The 26,142-nt window shown below is 29.5% G+C and overlaps 4 protein-coding genes across 4 annotated transcripts; 2 read left to right on the top strand and 2 right to left on the bottom strand.

The window, feature by feature from the left end:
* Positions 1–926: 926 nt before the first annotated feature.
* Positions 927–2,990, bottom strand: LOC137837748 (RmlC-like cupins superfamily protein). The gene is made up of 2 exons (XM_068646857.2): positions 2,791–2,990; positions 927–1,247 (listed from the first exon to the last, which is right to left on the bottom strand). The coding sequence occupies exons 1-2, from the start codon at positions 2,880–2,882 to the stop codon at positions 1,043–1,045; spliced, it is 297 nt and encodes a 98-aa protein (XP_068502958.1). The 5' UTR covers positions 2,883–2,990; the 3' UTR covers positions 927–1,042.
* Positions 2,991–5,613: 2,623 nt separating this feature from the next.
* On the top strand, positions 5,614–9,187 carry LOC137837746 (glycine-rich protein). The gene is made up of 3 exons (XM_068646855.1): positions 5,614–5,865; positions 7,807–7,981; positions 8,929–9,187. The coding sequence occupies exons 1-3, from the start codon at positions 5,733–5,735 to the stop codon at positions 9,020–9,022; spliced, it is 402 nt and encodes a 133-aa protein (XP_068502956.1). The 5' UTR covers positions 5,614–5,732; the 3' UTR covers positions 9,023–9,187.
* A 686-nt stretch (positions 9,188–9,873) lies between these two features.
* Positions 9,874–12,769, top strand: LOC137837745 (chlorophyll a-b binding protein CP26, chloroplastic). The gene is made up of 6 exons (XM_068646854.1): positions 9,874–10,582; positions 10,779–10,863; positions 10,966–11,016; positions 11,099–11,219; positions 11,681–11,815; positions 12,355–12,769. Exons 1-6 carry the CDS (start codon positions 10,369–10,371, stop codon positions 12,613–12,615), a joined length of 867 nt encoding a protein of 288 aa, XP_068502955.1. The 5' UTR covers positions 9,874–10,368; the 3' UTR covers positions 12,616–12,769.
* Positions 12,770–16,056: 3,287 nt separating this feature from the next.
* LOC137838859 (uncharacterized) lies at positions 16,057–16,693 on the bottom strand. Its single transcript, XM_090301055.1, has 2 exons — positions 16,655–16,693; positions 16,057–16,584 (listed from the first exon to the last, which is right to left on the bottom strand). The coding sequence occupies exons 1-2, from the start codon at positions 16,691–16,693 to the stop codon at positions 16,057–16,059; spliced, it is 567 nt and encodes a 188-aa protein (XP_090157181.1).
* Between the last annotated feature and the right edge of the window lie 9,449 nt (positions 16,694–26,142).

Here is a 26,142-nt window from a genome sequence, read left to right as displayed (position 1 = left end):
GTCAATACAAGGCTCGGTTCCTACAGCCGGACCGACCGAATGATGCACCTTTGTGCAGAACGATCGATACCCCAATCCAGTAACGCTTAATCAAGGTCAGTAAAGTTAAGTCATCATTATGAATTAGGTAATATACCTCTAAGGATGATTCACCTCATTAATTCGACCCAACAAGGTAAGTTCATTAAAATAATATAAATGGCGTACATTCTAAAAAAACAGTTACTCTGACAATTGAGTGCCGACCACCCTTTACTGACTTGAGCGTCGGAGTGCCTTTTACAGGTACCCCCATTCGGCATTTCCCAGGAGATTGAGTGATCAAGCGACTGAGACCAAAAGGAGTAAGCTGAAGTGTAGGTCAACCGCCCGATAAAAAGAAGGAAGACGAAGTCTCTCAATAGTTCTTTAGGTGTCATATCCTTAACAAGAACATATAGCAATGGACTTCATGGTATGGAAAAAATTGTGATGTCTCTCTCTTCCTACTTTTCTCTTTTATATTCTCTGTAAAACTTGCTATTGTTGAGAAAGCAATGCTTCAATCCATTGTTGATAGCCATTAAACTAGAATAATACATAAAGAGATACTTGTCACTATTCTGTCTTCTTAATTTTCCTATCTTTGCCCTTCATTACATCATTGCCCACCCTTTCATTTACTACACAATATAGTCACTAATCATTGGGAAGAAATTATAGGAAGTAGTAATTGTAAGCATTTTTCGATGGATACTTAAATAGTGCCCACAAAATAGCATTTTTTTCACTGCAGTCAGTTTTAGAGTGTTCATATGGAAGATATACAAATGAAGTAAATTGATCAATGTGGTAGTGAGATTAAGTGTATATCAGATATTTAAGGGCAAATGGGAAAAATAAAACAAGTATCCAGAGATAAGGAAAGAAAAACTAGGATAACACCATTACCAAAAAAACTGGAATATACTTCATAGTTCTTATTTCATTCAACATTACAGCCATTTGTTCATGAATGTTAACAGCCTCTTGTTTCATTCACTGGGAATATCTACTTGTAGATTCATTCAAAGTTATAGTGCTTGTCAACTGCAACTGACACATCCCAAGTGCAACTCATCCCTTTTGGAAACACAACAAAATCACCAGCAGCAATTTCCACTGACTCATTTTCCCCAGTTGGGGTAACCTTCACTTTTCCTTCCAAGAGATAGCAAGTCTCCTTAGACTCATATGTCCATGGGAATTTGCTCGGAGGGCAACTCCATCTGTTACACATCATGTAAGTCACATAGAGAGAAAGAACTTCATAAAAGAAAGAACAAACATGTAATTGAAGAAAATGTAACTGCTTTATCTTGAAAGTTTGAGGTCTGTTTGATTTTGCATGGGAAAATCAATTCATGAACTTTCCAATGAAAAAAATACATGTTTCAATGTAAGTTTATGGTTGAAACTAACCAATACACTGAATAATGCTAGATAAATGTTCTAAATATCAATTCTTCCCAATTTTAAAACAAATGACCCTAAATCCAATTACAGATGAAATAGACAAATGTTAATAAGTGATAACATTTGAGTGCATGCCTGCAAGCAAAGTGTGCAGTGGATAAAGCAAACAGAGAGAATTTATAAATTAAACAAAACCATGTACATTCTTCACAGGTTTATTCACCAATCTCGATTCATGGTCTCAAATTTACAATGTCATCCATGATAATGACAAAGTTAATGAATTAATTCAAGGTACAGGGTGAGCATCATTTATGAACCTCATTTCTGCAGTAGATTTTTTTTATGTAGACCCTTCACCTAGGATTTTGAACCACCGAACCACAAATACAAAGCACATGATTAACATGGCTATGATTATCTCTGAACATAGTATTTGACATTGTTTAGCAGATAGTGGTCCACAGGTCCCTCATTCCTTTTAATATCGTGAGAGAAAATGCTTAGCAGAAAGATGAATACGTTTGATACTTATTTCAAACTAGAGCTCGCCAACAACTATCAATACATCATTACTAACATTAACAATGACCCTATGAAACACCTAATAGGGTAATACAAAACTCACTAACTAGCAAATATTAATAATTTATCCTTTGCCTAAAAATATAGAAAAGTCACTGTGAATTTAGACAGCAATCAGAAAAGGACTCAAAACTGCAACATACAATTTCATCACTGCTCTAGAGCTAATCATCATAGAATTCAAGAACACTCAGTTAGCTTTGTCAAATTGATGAGGAAACGTTTTCAAAAAATACTTATAGGAGAAAGATACATGAATTAAATTTCTTCTAAAAGTTCAAATTAACTTATGTATAAGCCAAATTTACAAAAAAATAAATCTCATTTAACTTCTGTAAAAGTGATTTTTTCCCTTTTGAAAAAACTTTAATTCAATCTTTCTTTTGTATTTCCTCATCTTATTAGTGTTTATTGAAAGGTTTATCCAAACAAGGCCTAAATCAGGTTTATTTGAATAATAAACCATCCAAACTTTCGTTCAGATTATACCATCTGCAACACTGTTTCAAATACATCAAGACATGTTAAGAAAAAGGCTCATCAACAAAAGGCCTTGAAAAAGTTATTCCAAAATATACATTTCCAGACCTTAACAATGAAATATAAAATTTTCCCATGTCAAAAACATTAGTTACATTCCATAGAAAGCATCATAAATAAAACCAAGCACAATTTTTTGGCATCCAATGCTGAAGAAGATCAAGCAATAAATATGTGAAATTTAGGGTAAAAGTGAGAACAAGAAGAAGAGGGCAGAGAAAAGAAGCGTACTTTGGCCATTGCCTAACACCAAGTTGAGTGAGCTTGTCTTCTGGAGGGTTCTTTTCAATCTTAATGCCCAATTTCTCGGTGAAGTTACTCATTTTTTCTCTCTTCTAAGGTTTTTTCTCAATCACTGATACAACACTCTTGTTTGGGTTTGGGTATGTTTTACAGGAGATGAAAGACAGTGTTTGGTTTCTTAGAAAAGAGTAAACTTTGATTTTAGTGTGATTAAGAAATCTTCCTCCAAATTAAGAAAAAAATAATAATTTATAATTTTAATTTTGTATTTTTTTAACATGAGAAGCTCGGACACTTCTCTTAAATGGACGTATCCGTGTCGGACACATGTATCTGTGTCGATACTCGTACGACACTTGTAGGACACTTGTCGGTGAAGTATTCAATTCAAAAAATATTTGTTGGATTTTTGAAAATTCTACCAGGTTCTAACACAATTTTAAAAGGTATAAATACAATAATTTTCTAAAAACTCAAATTTATTGTATAAATTTTTATTATGATTATAAAAATAATGAACAAATTCTTTTGAACCAGTCATGAAAAATATCTTCCTATTTCCAAAAGAATCTGAAACATACTTTGCACATAAATATTTATTTTCAATTTATATAATTCAAAATTATATAATATATAGATATGTGTCACCGTATCCTACATTTTAGAGATTATACATATATCTGTGTCCGTGTCGTGTCCGTATCCGTATCTGTGTATGTATTAATTGTTCTTAATAACATATAGAGATGTCAGAAATAGGATATAGTTTTTAATATTTAATAATATCAAACCAAAATTATTGTTAAAATGCAATTTGATAGTAGGGTTTTTTTTTTCATTTTCATTCGGAATGAAACTATAAACCTACTGAATTGTAATATTAAAATAATTGAAAATTTACAATTTTGAAAAACATTTATTAATTTTGTTAATTTCAAGCAATATGATAATCATGAGTGATAATTTTGAGATTGAATTTAAATATTTATGAGTTTGAATGAAAATTATTGTTAAGAAGATTGAATGAAGAATCTATATTTATTGTGTTAATACTCAATTTCGTTTAGTAAAAAATTAAAAAATATTGACTAAATTTTTTAATTAATTAATTCAAAACAAAAACACTTAAAAGTTAAATATATATATATATATAAATAAATAAAAATAAAATAAAATAAATATTATATAGATTCAATTTAAAAACATAGTTTGAGAAAACATAAAAAATAAAATATTGTAATTTATGCCATCTTAAATACATAAAAAATGAAATATACATAATGAGAATAGTAGTTTTGAGAAATTATTTATAGTCTCACACATTTTACTATTATTAGTTCAAATTATAAGTAACCATAAATTTATGTTTCCTCGTTAATTAATTAATTCATTGACTTTTCTAAAATATGTTGAGTCGATCATATATTTCTTTCTTTAATATGTCAAGTTATAAACAGTTTAGTTGATAATGTGTGGACCTGTCTTACTTTTCACAACTTCTATTTATGATATTTTTAACTTTCTATAAACATTTTTTGTGGATTTAACATGTACTTTAAAAATACAATTAGCAAAAAATATTTTATAAACTAGAAGGAATAACATATAGAATTAATTGAAAAGGAAACATAGTAGTTTGTTTATATTCGATAGAAAATTGGAATAGAACAATTTTTTAAATATTGGAAATGAGTTATTATAAAAGTTTAAATAATTAATGTATATTTTACATAAAGAAGGGAATTCTAAAAGTAATTAAAATGGAGATTTGGGGGGAAAAGTTGTTAACATATTTTTTTTTTTACAATAATAGAAATTTAAAACTTAAAATATAATTAAGCCTTCATCTTATTATTGGTTGACATCTCAGCATGAAAAGTAATATATGTAAAACTAACAATTATTCTCCTACGATGTCGATAGTTTCAAATTAAAATATGATAAATTTATTAATTTTATCTATACAAGGATACATTTTTTATTAATTTTACGTTTTAATGAACAAAAATATTTTTTCTTATTTAATAAAATAAATAATTTAATCATTTCTCTTTTTAATAAAATATAATTACATAACTTCTTTATTTTAAAATAAGCACCATGTATATTATTTTTATAAAATTTATATTTTAAATTATATTATTTTAAGATTTTAATATAATTCTTAGCAAATTATATATTTGTAAAACTATAATATCTATTACTATATATAAAAGACCTATATATAAAAAAAATTCTCCATTATAATCATTTTTTTAACATAAATATTTTTCAATTCTAGGTATCTCATATTATTAGTATAATAGAGTATTTTGTCATTTTATATGAATTTTAAAAAAATATTTTTTAATTTTTTAAATTAATATTAGTGTACAATTTGCAAACTGACTCCTCACTTTTCTCTTAATTCCTTATTTTAAGGCAACAAAATAAGAAAGAGATGACATACTCTCCCACATTTCTACATTAATCTTACATATCAAATAAAATGACATTTATCAGTAGAAGAAGAGAAAAAAACTTAAATAAAAAAAGAGATTTAAACCGAAAAAAATAAAGAGATTATTTAATCAATTCATTATTTTTTTTTACATATTATTTTTTTTTCAATTTTGACTCATTTAAAATTATTTATATATATATATATATATATATATATATATTTTGGCTAATAATAATTATTTTAATTTGTTTTTCACATATCACAATCTTTTTGGGTGTGAATTTTGCTTCCTCTTTTCACTATTTGTATTCTTCATATTTTTTTTCAATAACATGTCATCAAAATTCTTCCCTTTTTTTGGAAAAAAAATGAAAAATATAATATTTTTCACACCTTGAAATTCAAAATAAATAAAAAATGACGTTTCTCTTCCTTTTTTCTATCGCACAGATTGCGACAGAAACTGAAAACAGAGCAACGGCTGAAGATGAACGGCGATGACGACAAGGGTTTTCTGTGGAACCTTCCGGTGGTCAAGTCCGACCAGCTCGGCAAGGTGGGTCCCGCCTTCGGTTTCGGCGCCGGCTGCGGCCTCGGTTTCGGCGCTGGCCTTCTCGGAGGTTCACTCCTCAACTCTACCCTTTACTTGCTTCAATTTCACATACTTGTTACGCGATGCTTCGATATTTCGATGGAAAAAATCATTGTGTAACTAGACTCGTAGTTTTTCTAGTTTATGTGAATCATGAAAATTTATTTGCAAAATTAAGTTAGGGCATCAAGTTTATCCTTAAGTCCTTCTACCAGTGAAAATAAGAAAAAAAAAAGTAAGTTAATTTATATAAATTATTTCTTATAATTTTTTAAATTCTTATTTCTGGTACGTGGATAAGTTAATTTTAGAGAAAGCCTTTTGCGAAGTACTTGTGTAAAAGTTTGTCTAAACACATTCTTAATCACTCGACGAAGAAAGGAGTGTTTGGATTCAGAAATCGTTTTTTATTTTCACTTTTTGTATTTTATGTTTTAAGTTTAAGTTGCAAATGGTTTTCTATAAAAGAAAAATAAAGTGTCGAGTTAAGCCCTCAGCTCGTTCCTTTTGTTGTTGAATACTCATAGGGAGAACTTTGCCATTCATTCTTGTCTTAGTAGTTAGCTTCAGTTTTATTTTCCTCCTAAGGAAGGATAGATGTGGTCTGTACTAAAAAAAAAACAAGTTTGTAACTAAAAATAAAAACAGAAATCCTAAGGCGGTGAGTGTGGTGGAAGGGCCAGTTCTTCACAATTTGGTGAGCCTAGGTTTGAATATCTATTGGAGTAGTGTTCACATTTAGTGTCTGACGATGCATTGAACAAGATTGCATCCAAAGAAAAATACCAGTGGGGAACAAAAAAAATGAATATAGAAAACATTTTGTACCTTTATAGACCTTTATTTGTCATTTGAATTCTAGTTTGCAGTTGAATAATTGAAACTCAAAGCCTGTAGTGTTTAAAGGTGCAGTATTTATTGGTTATTGACTAAGTAATGACTTGAATCCACTGAAGATGAAGGAATTTCCGCAGACAGAAATATGTGCGATGAAGTGAGATAAAGGGGGAGAACTAACAAAGAAATTATACCTTTTGTTGGAGATGTTGGCATTAAGTGCATGCATGGGTTGACCACTTTTTGGAAATCATTGATGGGATGAATGAAAGGGGGCTCTCCTCCAATTGATTAGTTACACATTGTGATTGTTTTACTGTATTTTGAACTATTGCTCCCCTGTTGGGCCAAAAGATGACTGGAAGTGAACTATTTAAGGCGGGTTACTGTTTTCTATACCCCATACAAATCTACTCACTTTCATTCGAAATGAGAATTTTGGAATGTAAAAACTACATTATGGAATACCCATTAGTCCAGAAGGAAAAAGGGTGGGAATCGATTTTTATGGGGTACAGGAAGAAATGCCCTTTAAGGGAGTGCAAGTCATTGGTAAATTACAGTTTATAACAATACAATATCCACTTTTGATTGTAGTACCTGTCAAAGAGTTAAATTTCCCGTTGAGAGTTGTGCAGTATTTAGGTAAATTTTGGTGCTCGATAGTTGGTTTGATTGTTATGGTATAAACCATACACTTATAACCATGACCATGAATCTCTTTAATTGGTTTTATTTAATAAAAGACTTTGTTGATATCCTTAGTTGCTTTATGCATTCTGACAAATTTTTGTTAACTTTTGACCAATGGTTTTTATTCCTCTGTGGAATTGACGACAAACTGAAAATATTCCTAAAAATCTAAAATAGTATAATAGTGAGAGGTAGTATGCTACTTTTCATCTTCTTGTTTCAACATTGCTGTTGATTCTTTTCTGCATGGCTTTAGGCTTTTAGATGCCTCTTCGGATGCGGCTACTAATGATTAGGATTATCCCTTGCCATATTGTAGTGAGGAGATGTAGTTTATGCTGCTTGCTGATTTGTTCATGTTTTAACCTTTAAGTTTGAACATACTTCCTGCACTGTTTTATGCGTCAAATAATCTTACACAATATTTGTTTGACTCCAGGAGTGGGTTTTGGCCCTGGAATTCCTGGCTTCCAAGTTGGCTTTGGATTTGGTGCTGGATGCGGTGTTGGTTTAGGGTTTGGCTATGGTGTGGGGAAAGGAATTGCACAAGATGAGAACAATAGGTACTCTAATGTTGGAAATCCTTTTCGTGGATCTAGAAGCATAATTTCTGAGTAAGTAAATCATCTAACTATCCGCATTTTTTTGTTTTCTTGGTGTAGATATGATCATTTTGTCTGAACCCTTTTAAGTTATTTCATCCTATTAATTTACTGATAATTGTTGAAAATCTTTTCTATTTTCTTTGCTAATACTTTTACTTTTATTGCCAAAAGAGATAAAATTCCTGTATTTGATATTTTTTTCAAACATAAAATTTTACAAATTTGAATAGAAAATGTAAGAAGGAATAAATAAGGTCAGAAAAAAAATGTGAAAAGACTTTGCCGTATAATACATAATACAAATACATTTCCCTAAATTTGTGTATAATTTTATTCGGTCAATTAGCTGCTCAATGATTATGATTAGATTTACATATTTATTAAATTCGGGACTACTAATTTTATAAGAAGATCGGTGTTTAGATTTGGCGTTGAGAAAATCCATGGACTTGATGATCTGATCTGATTGCAAAATAAAACGTGATATAAAAAATTTATGATAGATAGGTGCTTAGAATACTAAACAATATTATCAACTTAGCACATTCAGGTCTATTAATTGCTCCAATAGAAAACACCAGAACCTGAAATAAGACTTCTAAGATTTTGCTGCCACTTTTAACAAAGAATTTTAGCAGTATGAAAATCTTGCAGCCTTGCTGTTCAAGTAGTATTAATTCTTAAGGCTCGCTTCATATGATTTGACATCATGCTTCTTCAAAAAGAAATTTTATGATATATATGATAGCCCTCCACCACTTTTATGAAAGATGTGACATGGTAACAGTGTGTGGTTATAACGGGCTCCATTCACTATTCTTCAGATATACCATTAACTGTAAAGATCTTATTGCTTGAAAGATTTTCATACATCTGATACTTTTCCGTGGCTACTGGCTGCTCTTCAAAACTCATCTCATTTTTAACGCCATTTGGATATTTTGTGTAATTTTCAGGAATGAGATTACTGCACTCGTGGACGACCTCGTCATCAATACTAAAAAGCTTATCAAAGCAACATCAAAAGAAATTGACAAGTGGAGAAGATAATGGAAGAGGCCATTTAAGTTAATTGTATAAAATATAAAGAAAAAATTCTCTCCTATTAGATTCCATTCTATATGCTAATTCATGGCAAACTCTGCATATTCAAACTCGTAGCATTACACGAGATACTAAATTTTCATATTAATACTTAGTGGGGTTATTATTGAATTCTGCCAATGTTTAACTGGGGTATGAAATTGAATGCCAGAATATTGCTAAGTAAAAAGAGCAGTGTGGCCTTGTAAGCTGATTCTCATTGGTTTGGGTTAATTTCCAGCACTCAGATTAACCAGTGTCGGCCATCAAAACCGGTTTGTATAGCTGGTTCGAACTGGTTTTTGGGGGAAATGCTGTGGAACGTGTGACTAGACCGGTTATTTTTTAGTGCATTGGTGACCTGGCTGGTTGAAGCAGTGAACTAGTAACACAGAAGGTTTTTGAGTGAATTGGTGATTTGGTGTGTTGTGTATAGTATGATACATTTAATAATTTTCTAAGTATGAAATTTACAGGTTATGAATTTTTAATATATTTTAGTTCATGCAATGGAACTAATGATTTACTAGTTTAAATAGTGACTTCGTAACCTATTGTCTTTATCTAAGTTGATAATAGAATCTCATACTATTGGATGAACCTTTGTATATCAAAGTCAGACAAGGGTTTAACATTGTCTCAAATCTCATTTATTGATTTTTTAGGGCTAGCTCGTGTTTTGACAAACTCTGAAATAGTTGCAAATATTTTAATAAATTGCAAATCAATAAGTGAACTCTTGCATAGAAGAACAACCACACCCCGTTGTGTGGTATAGAATCACTCACAATGTTGCAAGCCTTGGGTATTTCTAAATCTTCTGTTGTGAAATTTGGTGGTCCACACACGAGACTGGCTGAAATTCTTCTTTCAAAATACAAGTCCGCCCATAGATTGGTTCCAAAAGAAAACAAATTCTTTCACTCTTACTGTTTACTCATGTGAGTGTTGCTTCAATTGTGTGGTAGCCCTTATTTCTGCTGAGTCTGAAGATAATTACAAAAAACCTAAAAGCCTTGCCTATGCAAAGGTCGAAGAGGTTGGAGGATAAAACATGTTATCCAGAACCAATCAATCTTCCAGCTCAGGAGATACCATCATCCTTCACACATCAGGGATCAACCAATCAAATCCTTGCATTGGATTGCAAATCTCACCTGTAAACCAATCAAAGTCCATGTTGATGAATCTGACGTGGCACGTTTACATCCACCAGTCCATGCATATAGTATATGCATCTCCATCCTCTAACCCCTTCATCCTTCACCACCTGCTTGTGAGACATTCATCTGAGTTTGTGAGGCTTCCAAAGCATGGCTTCCCTTGCAGCTTCCACTGCTGCTGCATCCCTTGGCATGTCAGAAATGCTTGGAAACCCCATCAACCTCAATGGTGCCACAAGGCCTGCTCCATCTCCCTCTAGCCCTGCCTCCTTCAAGACTGTGGCTCTTTTCTCCAAAAAGAAGGCAGCACCAAAAAAAGCTGCTCCTGTCTCTCCTGCCAATGATGAGCTTGCCAAGTGGTATGGTAAGTCCTCTAGTTATGTGTGTTTCATCTTTCAGTTATGTTGCTTGTGTCCTCAAGTTGCCTAACTTGTGTTGCTTCAACCTGTGTTAAATGGACGGTGTAACTGAAGAAGGATAACTAATAGTGCGTTTGGTTTCACATCCATAGCAAATAGCTTCTTAGTTTGATAAACTTTTTTTGTTCCATTCGTTGCCAGGTCCTGACAGAAGGATCTTCTTGCCAGAGGGTCTCTTGGACCGATCTGAGGTCCCGGAGTACTTGAATGGAGAAGTCCCCGGAGAGTATGTGCCTTCTCCTCCCTTCTAGTCTACTTAATTCACGTTGACATGCAAGCCGTTTTGTGAATTTTTTTGGTTTTAATTTGGTAATGTGTGTCCATGCAGTTATGGTTATGACCCCTTTGGTCTCGGCAAGAAGCCAGAGGACTTTGCCAAGTATGCATAACACTCACAATTTAGATGTCTGTTTATGTGTTGTTACATTACTTGTGTTGTGATGTTGGGGAGGTTGATGCAGATATCAGGCATTTGAGTTGATTCACGCCAGATGGGCAATGCTTGGTGCTGCTGGATTCATCATTCCTGAGGCCTTCAACAAATACGGAGCAAACTGTGGTCCTGAGGCTGTTTGGTTCAAGGTTTGCAAGCTCTATAGCAACTGTCACTATTTCAAGTTCAATAATACATTGTTTTTTATGACAAAACAAATGGAATTTAATAGACCTTACAAGTACTATTGCATGACTCTATCAGTTTCTCTTCTTTGTGCAAAATAACTCTAGTAGACTCCTGTTCAAACCAAATTTTGAAACTCGAGTTCAAAAGTTTAATTCCATTTTGTGTAAATGACAATTCTGGTGTAAATTTAACATAGACTTGAAAAAAAATGTTCTTTTCCCTTGTGTTTTACCCATCTCATTCAATTTTAGTGCTCATTTTTAACCATGCCTTTAAATCCTGACAATTGTGCTAATAATTTACTCTCTTTTTTCACTAGAGTTATTCTCTACCTTTCAATTTAGCTATTACCAATCTTTTTGTGATTGCATATATTGCTTACACTAAGCCAAAATCAATATTCTTTATGGAATTGGTGCAGACTGGAGCTCTGCTTCTTGATGGGGGTACGTTGAACTACTTTGGGAAACCCATTCCCATCAATCTTATTCTGGCTGTCGTTGCTGAGGTAGTTCTTGTGGGAGGTGCAGAGTACTACAGAATTACTAATGGCCTGGTATGTAGATTTCTCAATCTGAATATTTACTGCAGTATTTGTCATTGCATTTTTTCTTAATCTTTGTTTGTAACATAAGGATTATTACAACAAGAAGGTTACTATTTAGTCAACTGAACTATCTTATTACTGTTATTTTTGCGAACTATTTGAATTAGCAATGCACATAAGCACTATGTTCATAAAATTGTAACAAAACTTTTTGAAGTGTGGGCTTGGATATATGTTTGCAAACTTAATTTTCAATGATATTGATTTTATGTGAAATTGAGTTTGAAGCAGAGTTATGTTTAGAAACTTCATCTCTAAAGCAAGTTTGAAGTAAAGTTTAGTATAAAATTCTCATCCCAACACCAAGCTACATATTTTCACAGTTACATGAATGTCTTTTAACAACCTTGATCATAGGAAACAAACTACATAACTTTTTTCCACAATCACAATCAACACTTTCAAAATCAAGTTTGTGGAGCATGAACAGTCTCCCAAAGACAGTGCTTAATCATTTGATTCACCAAATTGTGACCTATTTTGAGCAGAATTTCGAAGACAAACTTCATCCAGGTGGTCCATTTGATCCATTGGGGCTTGCAAACGATCCAGATCAAGCTGCACTGCTAAAGGTGAAGGAAATCAAGAATGGTAGACTTGCTATGTTTTCCATGCTTGGTTTCTTCATCCAAGCCTATGTCACTGGAGAAGGTCCTGTTGAGAACCTTGCAAAGCATCTCAGTGACCCATTTGGCAACAACTTGCTCACAGTCATTGCTGGAACAGCTGAGAGAACTCCAACTCTCTAAATCACTCATCTTCATGTTTTCCCCCAATCTTAATGTACAATACATATCACTGAGATATTTTAAGGCATCTTGCTTTGTTCCTTGGAACTCAACTTACTCATCATTTGTAGAGCCTGCCCTCAATCTGAACTTTACAAAAATGATTTTCTTCCAATTTTTCTTTGTCTAATTAAATAAAATCATTCCACAAAACACTAACTAGAAACAAATTCTTAATTTCAAACTTATAATTTATAGTGCTTGAGTTATTTCAAATGAGGCATAGCCAATGAGGTTCTCTGCTTGAATGCCAAGATAATCCATTGTTCACTGGGACTTTTGAAGGAACACTGTATAATTTTTCTAATATTTTGGACTAAATCATAGAAACATATCAGTCAATGTTGGTATTCAAAGGTTGTAGATCAGTCATGTATATCTTAAGTTAGTTCTGATACAGACATCATTTGACAAAAATATAATAATCACAACAAAAGCAAAAAAAATAAATTATACAAGGAAATTATATGGTAAAAATCATTAACTTAACGATAAGTTAAATTCACAATAAATACTACAGTTTCTTGCCAATAAATAGTTGCAGAGACATGTTTCAGCTAGTATACTCTCAAGAATCTGATGTAAGCTAATCATGACATGAGAAATGATTTTTCATGTGTAATTATTAATTCAGTCTCATCCTTCAACCCATAAATCGGTGATATTAGGAAGCAAAATCATGGTGGATACTTGAAGCAGAATCAGGTTGATTTTTGTTAAAAAAAATATTGTTAAAAAAGTAACTTTTTTTAAGTGATTCTTAGTAAATATTGATATTTGTTTGTTTAGGGTAAAAAAATATAGTTTTTAACTAAAAGGTTCTCTTCTACCGTATATATTTTTAATGAGAAATAACTATTTCAAAAATAAACAGAACTGTTTCTGATCTTTTTTAAATAAATTTATCCAAACATTTTAAGTGATTATTTATTAAAAAAACATTTTTTTATGAGAAATAACTTTTTCTGAAAAAAACAGAAAACTGTTTTTTTTTTAAATAAGTTTATCCAAACATGATAAGTGATTATTTTATTAAAAAACATTTTTTTTCTAAAAAAAAGTTTAACAAGTATACTTAGTGCATGCAAGACATGCAAAGTTCAAACCCATGAGCTTATTTATTGGTTTAGAGAGCCAAAATTTAGAGTAACTATTTTTTGTTGCCTTTTCTTTCGGTTCAAATTGCTAATTTACTAGTTTTTTAACCCAACTCTCCACTGTTACTTATTTATTAAATTTAAAAACTAATTATTTTTAAATTACATATTTGAGATATTTGCTAAAAATATATTAATTTTTAATTTATATAAAGAAAGATAACTAGTTTAACTGAACTTTTATATATACAAGGTGAGAAAGTGATGTTTCTAAATTTAATTAGCATATATAGTATAAATTACAAAGTAAAAATAGAATGTATATTAATATATCAATATAAAAGTGTGAATATAAAAGAAATAAACATCAAAAACTAAACATAATAAACAAAAATAAACAAAACATAAAAAAAAATAGTTAACATAAATATATAAATTGTTCAAGTCTCAATCCAATCTTGTTGTCTTCTCCGAAGTCATTTAACATACAAAAATTCTTTCATCCCAATCCAATTTTGTTGATTTATTTGCTCCATTTTCTTTCACTGTTTTACACTTTTCAAATTTGAGTTGTACAATAAATTTTAAATTTTAAGTGAGTATATAAGTCGCAAATAGAGGATATAAATTTTGTAAGATAATCTAGACCGTCTATAAATATTAAAAGAAATTAAATAAAAATAGCAAAATAAATAATACCAAATGACCTTATTCACAGTTATGAACCATCGAAAAAAAGATTATCCTTTAAATACGGTTGTATAAAATTTTTTTTTTCTAAAAAAAAATTTAACAAGCATACTTTAGTGCATGCAAGACATGGAAAGTTCAAACCCATGAGTTTATTTATTGGTTCAGTGAGCCAAAATTATGATATACTTAAAAGGCAGATTCTTCCTGCACCCGATGCTTTTTGACTGGCACCTAATCGGATTTATGAAAAGATCATATTACCCTTAATGAAATTAAGAAACACATGAATTGTGATCTGCACCCAATGTAAGCACCCAACAAATAGGGTCGTTACCGTGAAGTTGCAGGGAGACACCGTCAGCCACCGTTCAACACCGTCAGCCACCTTCGTAGTGTTCGTTTGCTTCACCGTGAGTGAGCTTCATCGTCGAAGAAGTCAAGGTACCCTTCATCGCTGTTTTTTATCCATAGAATAGTGACTTCTGGATAATTTTATCCGCAGATCAATATTGGCTTCTGGATATTTATATCCGCACTTCACCAGTTGCTTCTGGATTATTTTATCTGCACTTGAATATTGGCTTCCAGATATTTTTGTCCGCACTTGAATAGTGGCTTGCGGATATTTTTGTCCGTAGTTCAATAATAAATTCCGGATATTTTTGTTCGTAATTCAATAATGGGTTCCGGATATTTTTATCCATAAGATACATTTGACTTGTGGATATTTTTATCCGGAATGTTGTTGTTGTTCTACGGATATTAATATCCGTATTAGTGTGAAATTTTTCACAACTGTTTTAGACTATATGTGTTATAATTTTTTTATATATATTGGATTGAATGTTACTTTTATGAAATGTAAGATGGTGCAGACTAGAGGTGGAGGAAGTTCTAATTTGGATCGTGTGTGTCCAACTGCATCGGTTAGAAGAAAACGGGGTGGGCCTAGTACTTCAATTCCAAATGAACAGTTTGAAGATTATATTGAACAAGAAGAAGTTGAAGTTGATGATGAAGGCTATCCAGGAGGACCATTGGATAAGTCCTTACTTGTTAATTATGAACATCATGTAGCCAAACAGTTATGGAATGGTTTGGTAAGTAATGAAAAATAAATTTTTGTATCACAATCCACAACAAATCCCCACACTTCCATTGCTTGATCCCATGCCTCTCTTGGATGCACCAACATTTTACATTTTGCTTTCACATTTTTATCAATGTGAAACTGACAGAGCAAATTATAAGCTTCAGGAAACACCATTCTAATTGCATTCATTAAGGCAACATCTCTATCACATACCACCACCCTAGGGCATGAATCAACTCTTAAAAACAACCCTTTAAGTCTGTCAAGGGCCCAAAAAAAATTATTTTCCTTTTCTGCTGCTAGTAAACAAAATGCAACGGAGAAAATCAAACATGTAGACGTAATCCCAACAACCTCAAGTAACGGCATCCTATACTTGTTCGTCTTGTACGTACTATCTATTAATATGACAATATTAAATGAGTTCACCAATTTTACTGAATCTGGGTGTGTCCAAAATATATCTTGCACAATATTAGAGACCTCGTCACACCTACACCAATGCACGTACCTGTCTCGCTATAGTAACAACATCAGTTGTTGCATTTCTGTTCTGTGACCTCGTTGTGATCTTCGGTGAACAGTGATTGCATTATAAACCTGCTTAATTGTTGTCACATTCTTCTCATTTCTCTCTTTCATGGTTAGTAAAATATTTCTTGGCTTCACAGAAGTTTTAGTCATATCCTCAACCATAACCTTTTCCTCTATACTTAACCTTCCAGCATATGGATGACCCACCATTGTCTCTGCCAAGTCATGATTGTGAGAACCACAAATTAATTCAACCATCCACCCTTGACCACCTTTGACTGGTTTGCCTCGCAATCTGAAAGGACACTCACACTTCCTACTTCCAGTTCGACTGACATCTACTTCTTTTTTATACCGTTTGTATTTACCTCCTCTCTCATAACCTAACAATACATATGTCATCCTTCCTCGTTGGCTCGTCCATGTATCTGACCTTAATATAACAATAACAAACCCATAATTATAGCCAACACTTCTCGCCCACTCTAACAGCTCATCTCGATCACGAAATACCTACAATAACATATGTCAAATTTAAAAATAATTCATAAAAAAAACATTCACAACCCAACATTGACCATACCTCATTTGGCCTCATTACATTCATGTGCCCTTTGTTCATTATCTAATGCGTTATAACTTATTGACTACTCCAGATCAACATCATCTAATCCATCCCACCTATCAATCTCCCCTAAAACTCCCATGTATGACTCTGTTGTATCCATTCGGCTGTTGAAAAAAATGAACACTTAGCTTCCGGATAAATAAATCCATAACCAAAAAAATATCAACAGTTAGCTTCCGGATATATATATCCGGATTGCATAAACTAGTTCCAGATATGTACATCCGTAAGGCAATGATGAACTACGGATATCAGCGTCTAGAAGCAACGATCCACAGTTCCGGATATTAATATCCGTATTGAAAATTTTGACTTCCAGATATTAATATCCATAAGCAAAAAAACAGAATTCCGGATTCTGATATTCGGGACCAGCTGACCTCGAACAAAAACCAGAAACGAACGAAAATGGATTACTTACCTCATTAACTTGGCAAACGAAGCTTACACTCAACTTAGCAACAATGAACGAAGCACAACCTCCTCTTTTGCAGCTCAAAGCAAAGCTTCAAACATCCATGAACTTCCTCTTCCTCACCATTCAATGTTTTCAAAAGTGAAGAAGACAAAGACATAGTAGGATTTTAAAAAATATGTCGGGTGCCAGTCACAATTGATCGGGTGCAGAAAGCAATTGCCTACTTAAAATAAGACAAACTCAATTTAGAGTAATTATTTTTTGTTGACTTTTCTTTCGGTTCAAATTGTTAATTTGTTATTGAGTTTTTTTTTCTTTTGGAAGTGTTTGCAGACCAAAAATAAGGCCCTGCAGCCCAGATCGAAAGCCCACTCCAGAGCAAGGCACTGCACCTAAGAAACAACCCCTGCCATTGGCAACCCCAAGTTACTATTCAAACTCCCAATCAAAGTGAAAAGTCAAACTTTTGGCATTTAGTTAAAAACACTAACGACGTAAACATGTTTTTATTGAATAAGTAACTTATCTTTTTGAAAAAAAATGAAACATTTTTTCTTTGTATTACTTTATTGAAATAAAAATGTGATGACTAGTTAATGGGTTTAAGAGGAGGAGTGGTTTAATGAAGATGAAATAAGAATACTTTATTATTTCAGCTAAAAAAATTTATAAAAAAAAATAAATTATTATTCAAACTTTATTTCACAAAAATCATTATCTATTTAAAACATTTTTCTTCTTTCTTTTTTTTTTTGGAATTTTGAAAGATTTGTTTATTTTTTCTTAGATCAGAGTTCACCATAGAAATCTTGATGAAGAGTAACACATTTATCTCCGATCATAAATTATTTTTGAGTAAATTTCTTTTTGCCCGTTTATTGAGTTGATTTTTGGAAAAATTTGCATGTTTAGGGTTTTTGTGTTGTGCAAGTGTTGTTTATGGAACAAACGGTAGATTTCTGTCAATCTAGAAGTGTAGGTGTATTTAAAAGTGTTGAATAGAGTTTTTTTTTTATAAGTTTTATCTTTCCTATAAGGATAAAAAGGTTAGAAGTTTAAGACTCAATAAACAAGTCTTGACATGTAGGGAAACTTGGGGGTAAATGATCTACATGTGAAAGTGACGTGGTTATAATATTTTGATTTTTACACGTGTATTTTGTGTTGTTTTAATATATTTTAATTATTTGAATTTGGAAATGAATGTTATATAAAATGATTAAATGTTTCTTGTAGAAAAAAATTAGCTAAATATGTATGGTATGCTTGAGATATTAAAGAGTTGAAAGTGATTGAGATACAAAATTGTATAGTTTGAGTGAATACTTTGATTGTTGAGAAAGCAAAGTTTTCGTTGGGCAACCAAAATTTGTTGGGCAAGTTGACACTTTTGGTTGAGTGAGAAGTGAATAATAATATAATGCTTAATTTGTTGGGCAAACAAAGTAAAAGTCAAGCGATATATTGTTTTCTAAAGTTTGAAAAACATGTTTCTAAATGTTAAAATATATGTATATTACACTATATTGTTGTACTTTAACAACATATTATGCTTGAATATTATAATAATAGGATGAATGATATCACTTAGTGAAGTTAATATCACTTGTGCATATATATGAGTCTAATTCAACAAGTTGTCTTCTAATAGTAGATTCAAGTGTTTGTAATGTTGATTTCAGAAACTTATGACATGAAAGGTAATCAATGGACTGAGAGTTAAATATTTGATTATGATATATATTTAATGAATGAATTGATTATGTATCCATGAAAGTATATGGATGAGATGTGAATAAATTATATATGTATAAATATATTTATATGGTTTCAATATATGCATGTATGTGAGATTTAAAGAAAAATATTAGCTTACTTTGTTTTGTGCGTTTGTATATTGTTTATCAACTATGATGATCATGTGTTAAATAGGAAAAAAATGATATTGCGAAAAAATAATCTGAGCATAGATAAAATGACGAGATAGAAAATGATTTTATGTTTATGTTTTATTTATTTTCATTTTCTTTGAGTATGATATGATTATTGTGAAGAGATATTTTTTTTTTTGAAAGATTTATAAAAAGATAATATAAATAGTACATTATATTAATTTATCTTATATTCATTAGTAATAGTGTAACTCTTAGTGGAATGGTATTTAAAAAAACATAACAAGAAATTTTTTTTCAACATGTTAAATTTCTTTTGAAAAAATCAATCCCATAGAAGCAAGTTTTCGATATCTATTCCTTTTGTTAAACATACCATTATAGCAACAAAATTTTGTGTTAATTTTTTCAATTCTCTTTCAGAAAAAGCATTGGTTTAGCACAACAGAACCATTGAGTTAATTTTTTTTTTTAAAAAAACATAACACAACGGAAACTTATTTTCATTATGTTAACACTGGCCATTGTGTTATTTTTTTTGAAAAAATAATACAGAAGAAAACTTATTTATGTTATATTAAATTTTCTTAAAAAAAAACAACACAGTAAAAACTTCTTTCTGTAAATATTTTTATCAAACAAATAAAATCAAAGAGATGGAGATTTTAAATAGTAATAAAGGGGTGCCAATAGCAATATAGCAAGAAACACCCTTCTGTGTTTTCAACTTGGGCCTTCTATAGACAAGGCTTGCCTCTAACACATAAGGGAAGTTTCTTCCTGCACCCCTACATTTTTCTTTCTACACCCCACAATTTTGTAAATTTCAAAACTAACCTTCACCTGTTATTTGAATTTGGGATTTGGGAGTGTGCTACGGATTAAGTGAATCATGTTGCTTTCCGGATGAGGGGGTGTTCCAGAAGCAAAGTTTGCATAAATTGTTGATTTTCGGATTACTGAATCCGGAAGCCTAATTTCTATTATGGATTGGTGGATCCAGAATGATTTTTTTCACTTATTGATTTCTGAATCCAGAATGCATATTTTGAATTATGGATTGGCAGATCCAGAATGGTTTTTTCAATTATGGATGTTTTACATTTTTTTACTTTGAATTAACACTGTCATTCATGTACTACCGGAAGCACCAATCTGAAAGATTATCGGACGCGCCAATCTGAAATTTTACCGGAAGCGCCAATACAAAAATTTACCGAATTTCATAATCTGGGATACTAAAAAAAATAAATATACAGTTTTTTATAGGGACAGTTTTGTCTTTGTGCAACCTTGTGGGGGTGCAGGAAGAAAAATGTAGGGGTGCAAGAAGAAACTGCCACAAATAAGTTGCTATTTGGAACTGATTATAATATTTCACTCTTTTTTTCGTTCTTGTTCTCTTTACACCTTTTCATTTTTTATATTTTGGAAAAAAAAAATTCCAAAACAAGTTTATAGCTAAAAAAAAGGAGGTAACATTTAAACTATCCCACATAAGATTGATTATTTGCAGAAGCTGACTTATTTCTGTGTTACTTTTAATTCTTAATTATTTTTTAAAAACCATGATTATTATACTTTTAATTCTTAATTAAAAATTATATGATTGAGATTGTAATTAATTTTAACTTTTATATATATATATATATATATATATTTTTGGTATTTTATCACAATCTCTAAACCAATTCTTTTGATATTCTAACACAATAAACCATCATTTCCTTAAAACAAGTTCATCTAAAGACACAAACCATGTTCGTCATTGAACAATGCTTAGCTAAGTTGAGAGTGGTATCTCCTAAAATAATCAATTCTCACTTTTTTTATTCCTATTTTTCATGTAGTTAATAATGCATAGGAGTTAGTGAGAGACAATAGAACATTGCCTTTTAAAGCTGCTTTTCATTTTTCATTTAAAAAATTTAAAGTTTTTTTAATGGTTTAACCTAGCATGGGCTTACATAATAAATTAATATAATAAGAACTTTTTTTAGCATGGTATTTATTAATTAGTTAACCTTCTAAGGAAAGGGATAAAAGGGAACCCTAATTAATATTTTTTACTTAAGTTGGATACTTGGGTCCATTGTCATCATTTCCAGCTTTATGCTAGGAATCTTGGTTTTTTTTTATTTATTTATTTGGTTTTGTATTTTTCTTTTTCACTTTTTTTTTCTTGTAATGTAATGTATAAGACAGCCTAAGCTTTCTGCATATCTTATCAAAAAGAGATGCTCTTGATGTTGATGTTGACCAATACCATTTCTTAAAGACTCCATTTTTCTAAGTGCCATGCACAAAACAAACCACACATGCAAACCCACTTCAATTCTCTTACTAGACAAAAGAAAACTTCCAACAAAGTTTCTCCAATTGAGACAACTCTACATCATCATGCAATTTAAAAAATAAAATAAAAAATTATAATTTTTGTACCTTTCAATTTTTATCTATCACTTTCCCCCTTTTTCTTTTTCATCTTTTAACTATTGTAGTTTCCATATTTAAAAAAATCATGGTTTAACCCCAGAGTGGGTTTTTTTTGTACATTTGTTTTTATATTTAATTAAATAAAATACTTTTTATGGTGCCTTAATTGAATATGTTATTAGATATAGGGTTTAGTCCACTGAAATTAAAAGAAATAAAAGTACATGAAAAGTTGATAATTTGATCTACAATAGTTTTTTTTTAAAATTAGTGTTATGATCTCAAGTCTGATAGGGTTTAGTCCACTGAAATTAAAAGAAATAAAAGTACATGAAAAGTTGATAATTTGATCTACAATAGTTTTTTTTTAAAATTAGTGTTATGATCTCAAGTCTGAGAAATAACATCGCTAGGGTCAATCACCGCATCTGAGGTATTGTCCGTTTTAGAAGTTGGTGTTCCGTCACAATTTTGTCCTTAAAAGACGTTTCCGAAGGTGAAGGGAGGAAAGTGTATTTAAACTGCCATTGACCTCAAGTCCTAAGTAATGTGAGACTACATTGGCATACCGGAACATGTAGAAAATAAAATTACAAAAAATCTTGAAAAATTTAACCCAAATAAAACATGTTCAATACAAGAGAATTGAGAGGTCACTATATATGTTATAGTGATGCAAAATTACCTTTCAATAATGCACATGGATGGACAAAAATAAATAAATAGAAGATGTGAAGAATGTGTGAAAGCATGATAATTAATTTCCATGTTTATTCCTTCCCTTCTATGTTGGTAGTTGCTCCATTACTACCCAACATCAATGAACATCAATGAGAGAATGACGGCTAATAATTTTTAGTCACATGAATTCAAAGTATAATCATATCCAAGTTTTGTTAATTATGATAATTGTTCTCACCACCATTAATTGTTATGCTGTCTCCTAGGTTAATTTTAAAAAAATTATAGAATCTAATTGTGTTATGCCAAAAATCATGTTAAATACTATCTAAAAGTTATTAATACTCCAATATGGTAAAAGTTTGTGTTGTTATTCCGGTATCTCATACAAACTCTCTAAATTAGTATTTAAGATTATAATATAATTATGTAATTAATAATGATAAGATGTAAAATAATCATAAAATTATGATTAAAGAGTTGTTTAGGTTTATATGGGATATCTTAATTATTTTTATGTATAAAAGTTTATCGTATGTAATTTAAATAAATACATGTTATAAGATAAGATGTATTGATTATTATTTATAATATTTTTTTACTTTTATCTGAATAATGATTTAAGTGTTGGAGTATCATTTCAGATAAATCTAAGACAAAAATTGAAATTGAAGACAAAAATAAAGAAAAGAAATACTTAGTGTTATGGTAGTAACATATGTTAATTTGGTTATGAAAAATACTAGTTTATTTTATTTCTTTATTTTTTTATCTTTTAAATTAATAAAATAATATATTAAAGTTATTTTCTAAAAGTAGTTTTATGTTTCTAAAACTTTATTTACTACAAATAATATAAATGACAAAAAATAATGTTGCATAAATAGTCTTAACCTTGTAAAGCAATTTTTCTAAAGAGACTAATTAAAAAAGTATAAATTATTTGGAGTATAGTCCTAAAAAGTAAAAGTAAATGAGAATTGAAAAGAGAAGAGAAAGAATGATAGAGAAGTATTATGCGCAAGAGTTAATGAGATCGAAAAAGGATAAGGGTTACTAATAATATGGATGAAACTCTTTGAATGTCATATTAAAACCTTAGTGACCAATAATATTCTAAGAATGGTATAATTGAATGTACATTTTTCAAAAAGTAATTATTATTTTAGGGGATAGTTAAAATTGTCGATAATCCGTTAACCATGTTAAATCTTATAAAAAAAAATCAAACTGCGGAGAAATTAAAATTGTCGAAACCGTTAAATATATCTCGGTTAAATTTTTTATTATTATAGTGTGAAAGTCACTAATTGAAATTTAATTTCCATGAGAAAACAATACTTGAATTAATAATGATAAACATCTATCTTATTTTTTTGATCAATTGAGGAAGAAAAAGGAAAATGATGTTTGTAATAGAAAGGAAGTGAAAGATAAGAAGAAGATATGATGAAAGATACATAAAATTAATGAAAAAAAATGGACATAGGTTGAGTATTTGTTCTTATTAAATTTGACTATTCAAGTGGTTTCAAATTAAAATTCGTGTTTAAGTTGTTTGAAAATAATTAAATTACACTTTCTTTCTTTTTTATGTTTAATATCTGTGTGTATTTAATATTATTATTTCTATTTTAAAAACACACTGTCTTCTTTTACTTAAAAAAACATTAAATATCAATTAATTTAAAAAATAATAATAATAATAACTGATTAAGATAAATACTATTTTATAAATTAAAAATATATTAATATTTAAAATATTTTTTATTATTAATAAAAATTTATAAAATAGTTTTTAAATTTTATTTAATATAAACTACTAAGATTTTAGCTACTAATTATTTTATATTTTAAAATTAATCTTTAATTATAAATTAGTGATTAATAAATTTTAGTAGCTAAAATTTTAGTAAATAATCTTAAATACAAATTTAAAAATAAATTTATAAATTTATATTAATAATATAAACTATTTTAGATATCAATAATTTTTTAATTTTAAAATAATATTTAACTTAATAAATATTATAATTATTATTTTTTTAAATTAGTTGTTTTTTTTTAAATTAGTTGTTTTTTTTAGTATTTTAAGTGTAATATGTATTACAATTTTATCTAATATTTTTATTAAATATAAAATTTATTTTTTCTTAAAGAATATCAGAGGAGTATGGTTTACTCTAAAAAACACGAAGTATCAATTTTCAAGTTTTTCAGCAATTTGATTTAATTTCTTTTTTTTTTACTTGCTTTCTAAATTTATGATTTAATATTCAAAATGCATTTTTACATAAGAAAAAAAGTTTTATTACATTTTAAAAAATTAATGCCTAGAGATAAAAAAAAAAATAGTAGTTATATTACATTTTGGCAACCATACTCAAGATAATATAATAGAGTATTACATTAACATAGACGTATAATTGACATAATAAGCCAATGTTATCAATATCAGTGCAACTTATTAAAGACATTTATTTTAATAAAAGAATTTTTTTTTATTTATAATTGAATTTGAATTATTAATAATATATATTTAGATAGGGCAAGTCTAGGATTCCATGCTATAGCAAATCCAAGGCCTCAAAAGAAGCATCATGCAATATTTATCTATTGTGCCAAAACCTATTTTTTTGGGTGACTAATTAATTAATAATTATGAACCTTTTAATTTAGTTTTATGTTTAGTTAACCAAGACACAAAAACAAAACACATGGTTATTTCACATTGTGCTCCAATCTCCAAAAAGGTTAATCCTTCAAACCTAATCTTTGTGAGGGAATCTATTCAACACAAGGACAAAGTAGAGAGGTACACCAACATCATTTGTCAATAAACTAATGCTAATCACATTTAATCACTTTATCTTTCTTTTCCTACAATCTTTCCATATTATTCTTTCTCTTAACCAAATGTTAGTTGGATTATTGTTCCTCTTCTTCTACTACATGATTAAGATCACATTAACCAAATAAAAATGTGTTTTTACAATGAAATAATATAAACATAAACTACTAGAAAATTATTAAATAAAAAATAATTTTAAATAATTAATTATTATATTGACTAAATTAGATACTATATTAGAGATTAAAATTGGTTTATATGTTTATTATTGAATAAACAATTTATAAATTAATATCTAATTAGCTACCAAATTTTAGCTACCAAATATTTATATTTTTAAAGTTGGTAGTTGAAACCTTGATAGTTAATTATTTAGAAAATATTTTTCACACTATAAAAAAATCATGAAATAAAAATCAATTTTAGAGATAAAAATAATTAGTTGTTATAGTGATTAATTTAGAAATCATTTTAGAAACTAAAAAAAATTCGATTTCTAAATTAGTTTCTATTATTGTAAAATAGTTTCTAAATTGGTATCTAATTAGCTATCAAAGTTTTAACTACCAATTATTTAAATTCTAAATTTGGTAGCAAAAACCTTGGTAACTAATTAAGTACCAATTTAGAAAACATTTGACAATAATAGAAACTAATGTAGAAACCAAAAGTTTTTTTAGTTTTAAAAATGGTTTCTAATTTAGTTACTATAGCAACTAATTATTTTTGTCTCTAAAATTGGTTTCTATTTCATGATTTTCTTGTAGTGTTAATAATATAAATTAATTTAGATACTAATAATATTTTAGTTTATAAAATAATTTCTAATTTAGTCAATATAACACATTATTTTTATTTTTAAAGTTAATTTTTATTTAATAATTTTTTATATTTTTAATTTTTTAGGAAAAATACATTTTATTTTATTTTTTAGTTGCTTAGAAGTATCTATAGTATGGTCAATTATTTGAGGCCATGCCTATTGGGCAATGGATGAAAACAAAAGGTTGATGGATATTTGAACTTATATTAACATTGGGACAAAATGGAAACAATTTAAAGATTGAAATAAAGGAATCTTCCATTCTAATAGTCCAATATTTTGAAGAACATGGTGAGAGGTGGTAATAGAAAATTACAAGTTGATAAAAAAATGTGATGAAGA

This window comes from Phaseolus vulgaris, chromosome 4, assembly GCF_051622355.1.
Source record: "Phaseolus vulgaris cultivar YP4 chromosome 4, ASM5162235v1, whole genome shotgun sequence".
Taxonomy (NCBI): Eukaryota; Viridiplantae; Streptophyta; class Magnoliopsida; order Fabales; family Fabaceae; genus Phaseolus; species Phaseolus vulgaris.
The sequence above is the reverse complement of the archived record's forward strand: the minus strand, read 5'-3'. Positions and strand labels throughout refer to the sequence as shown.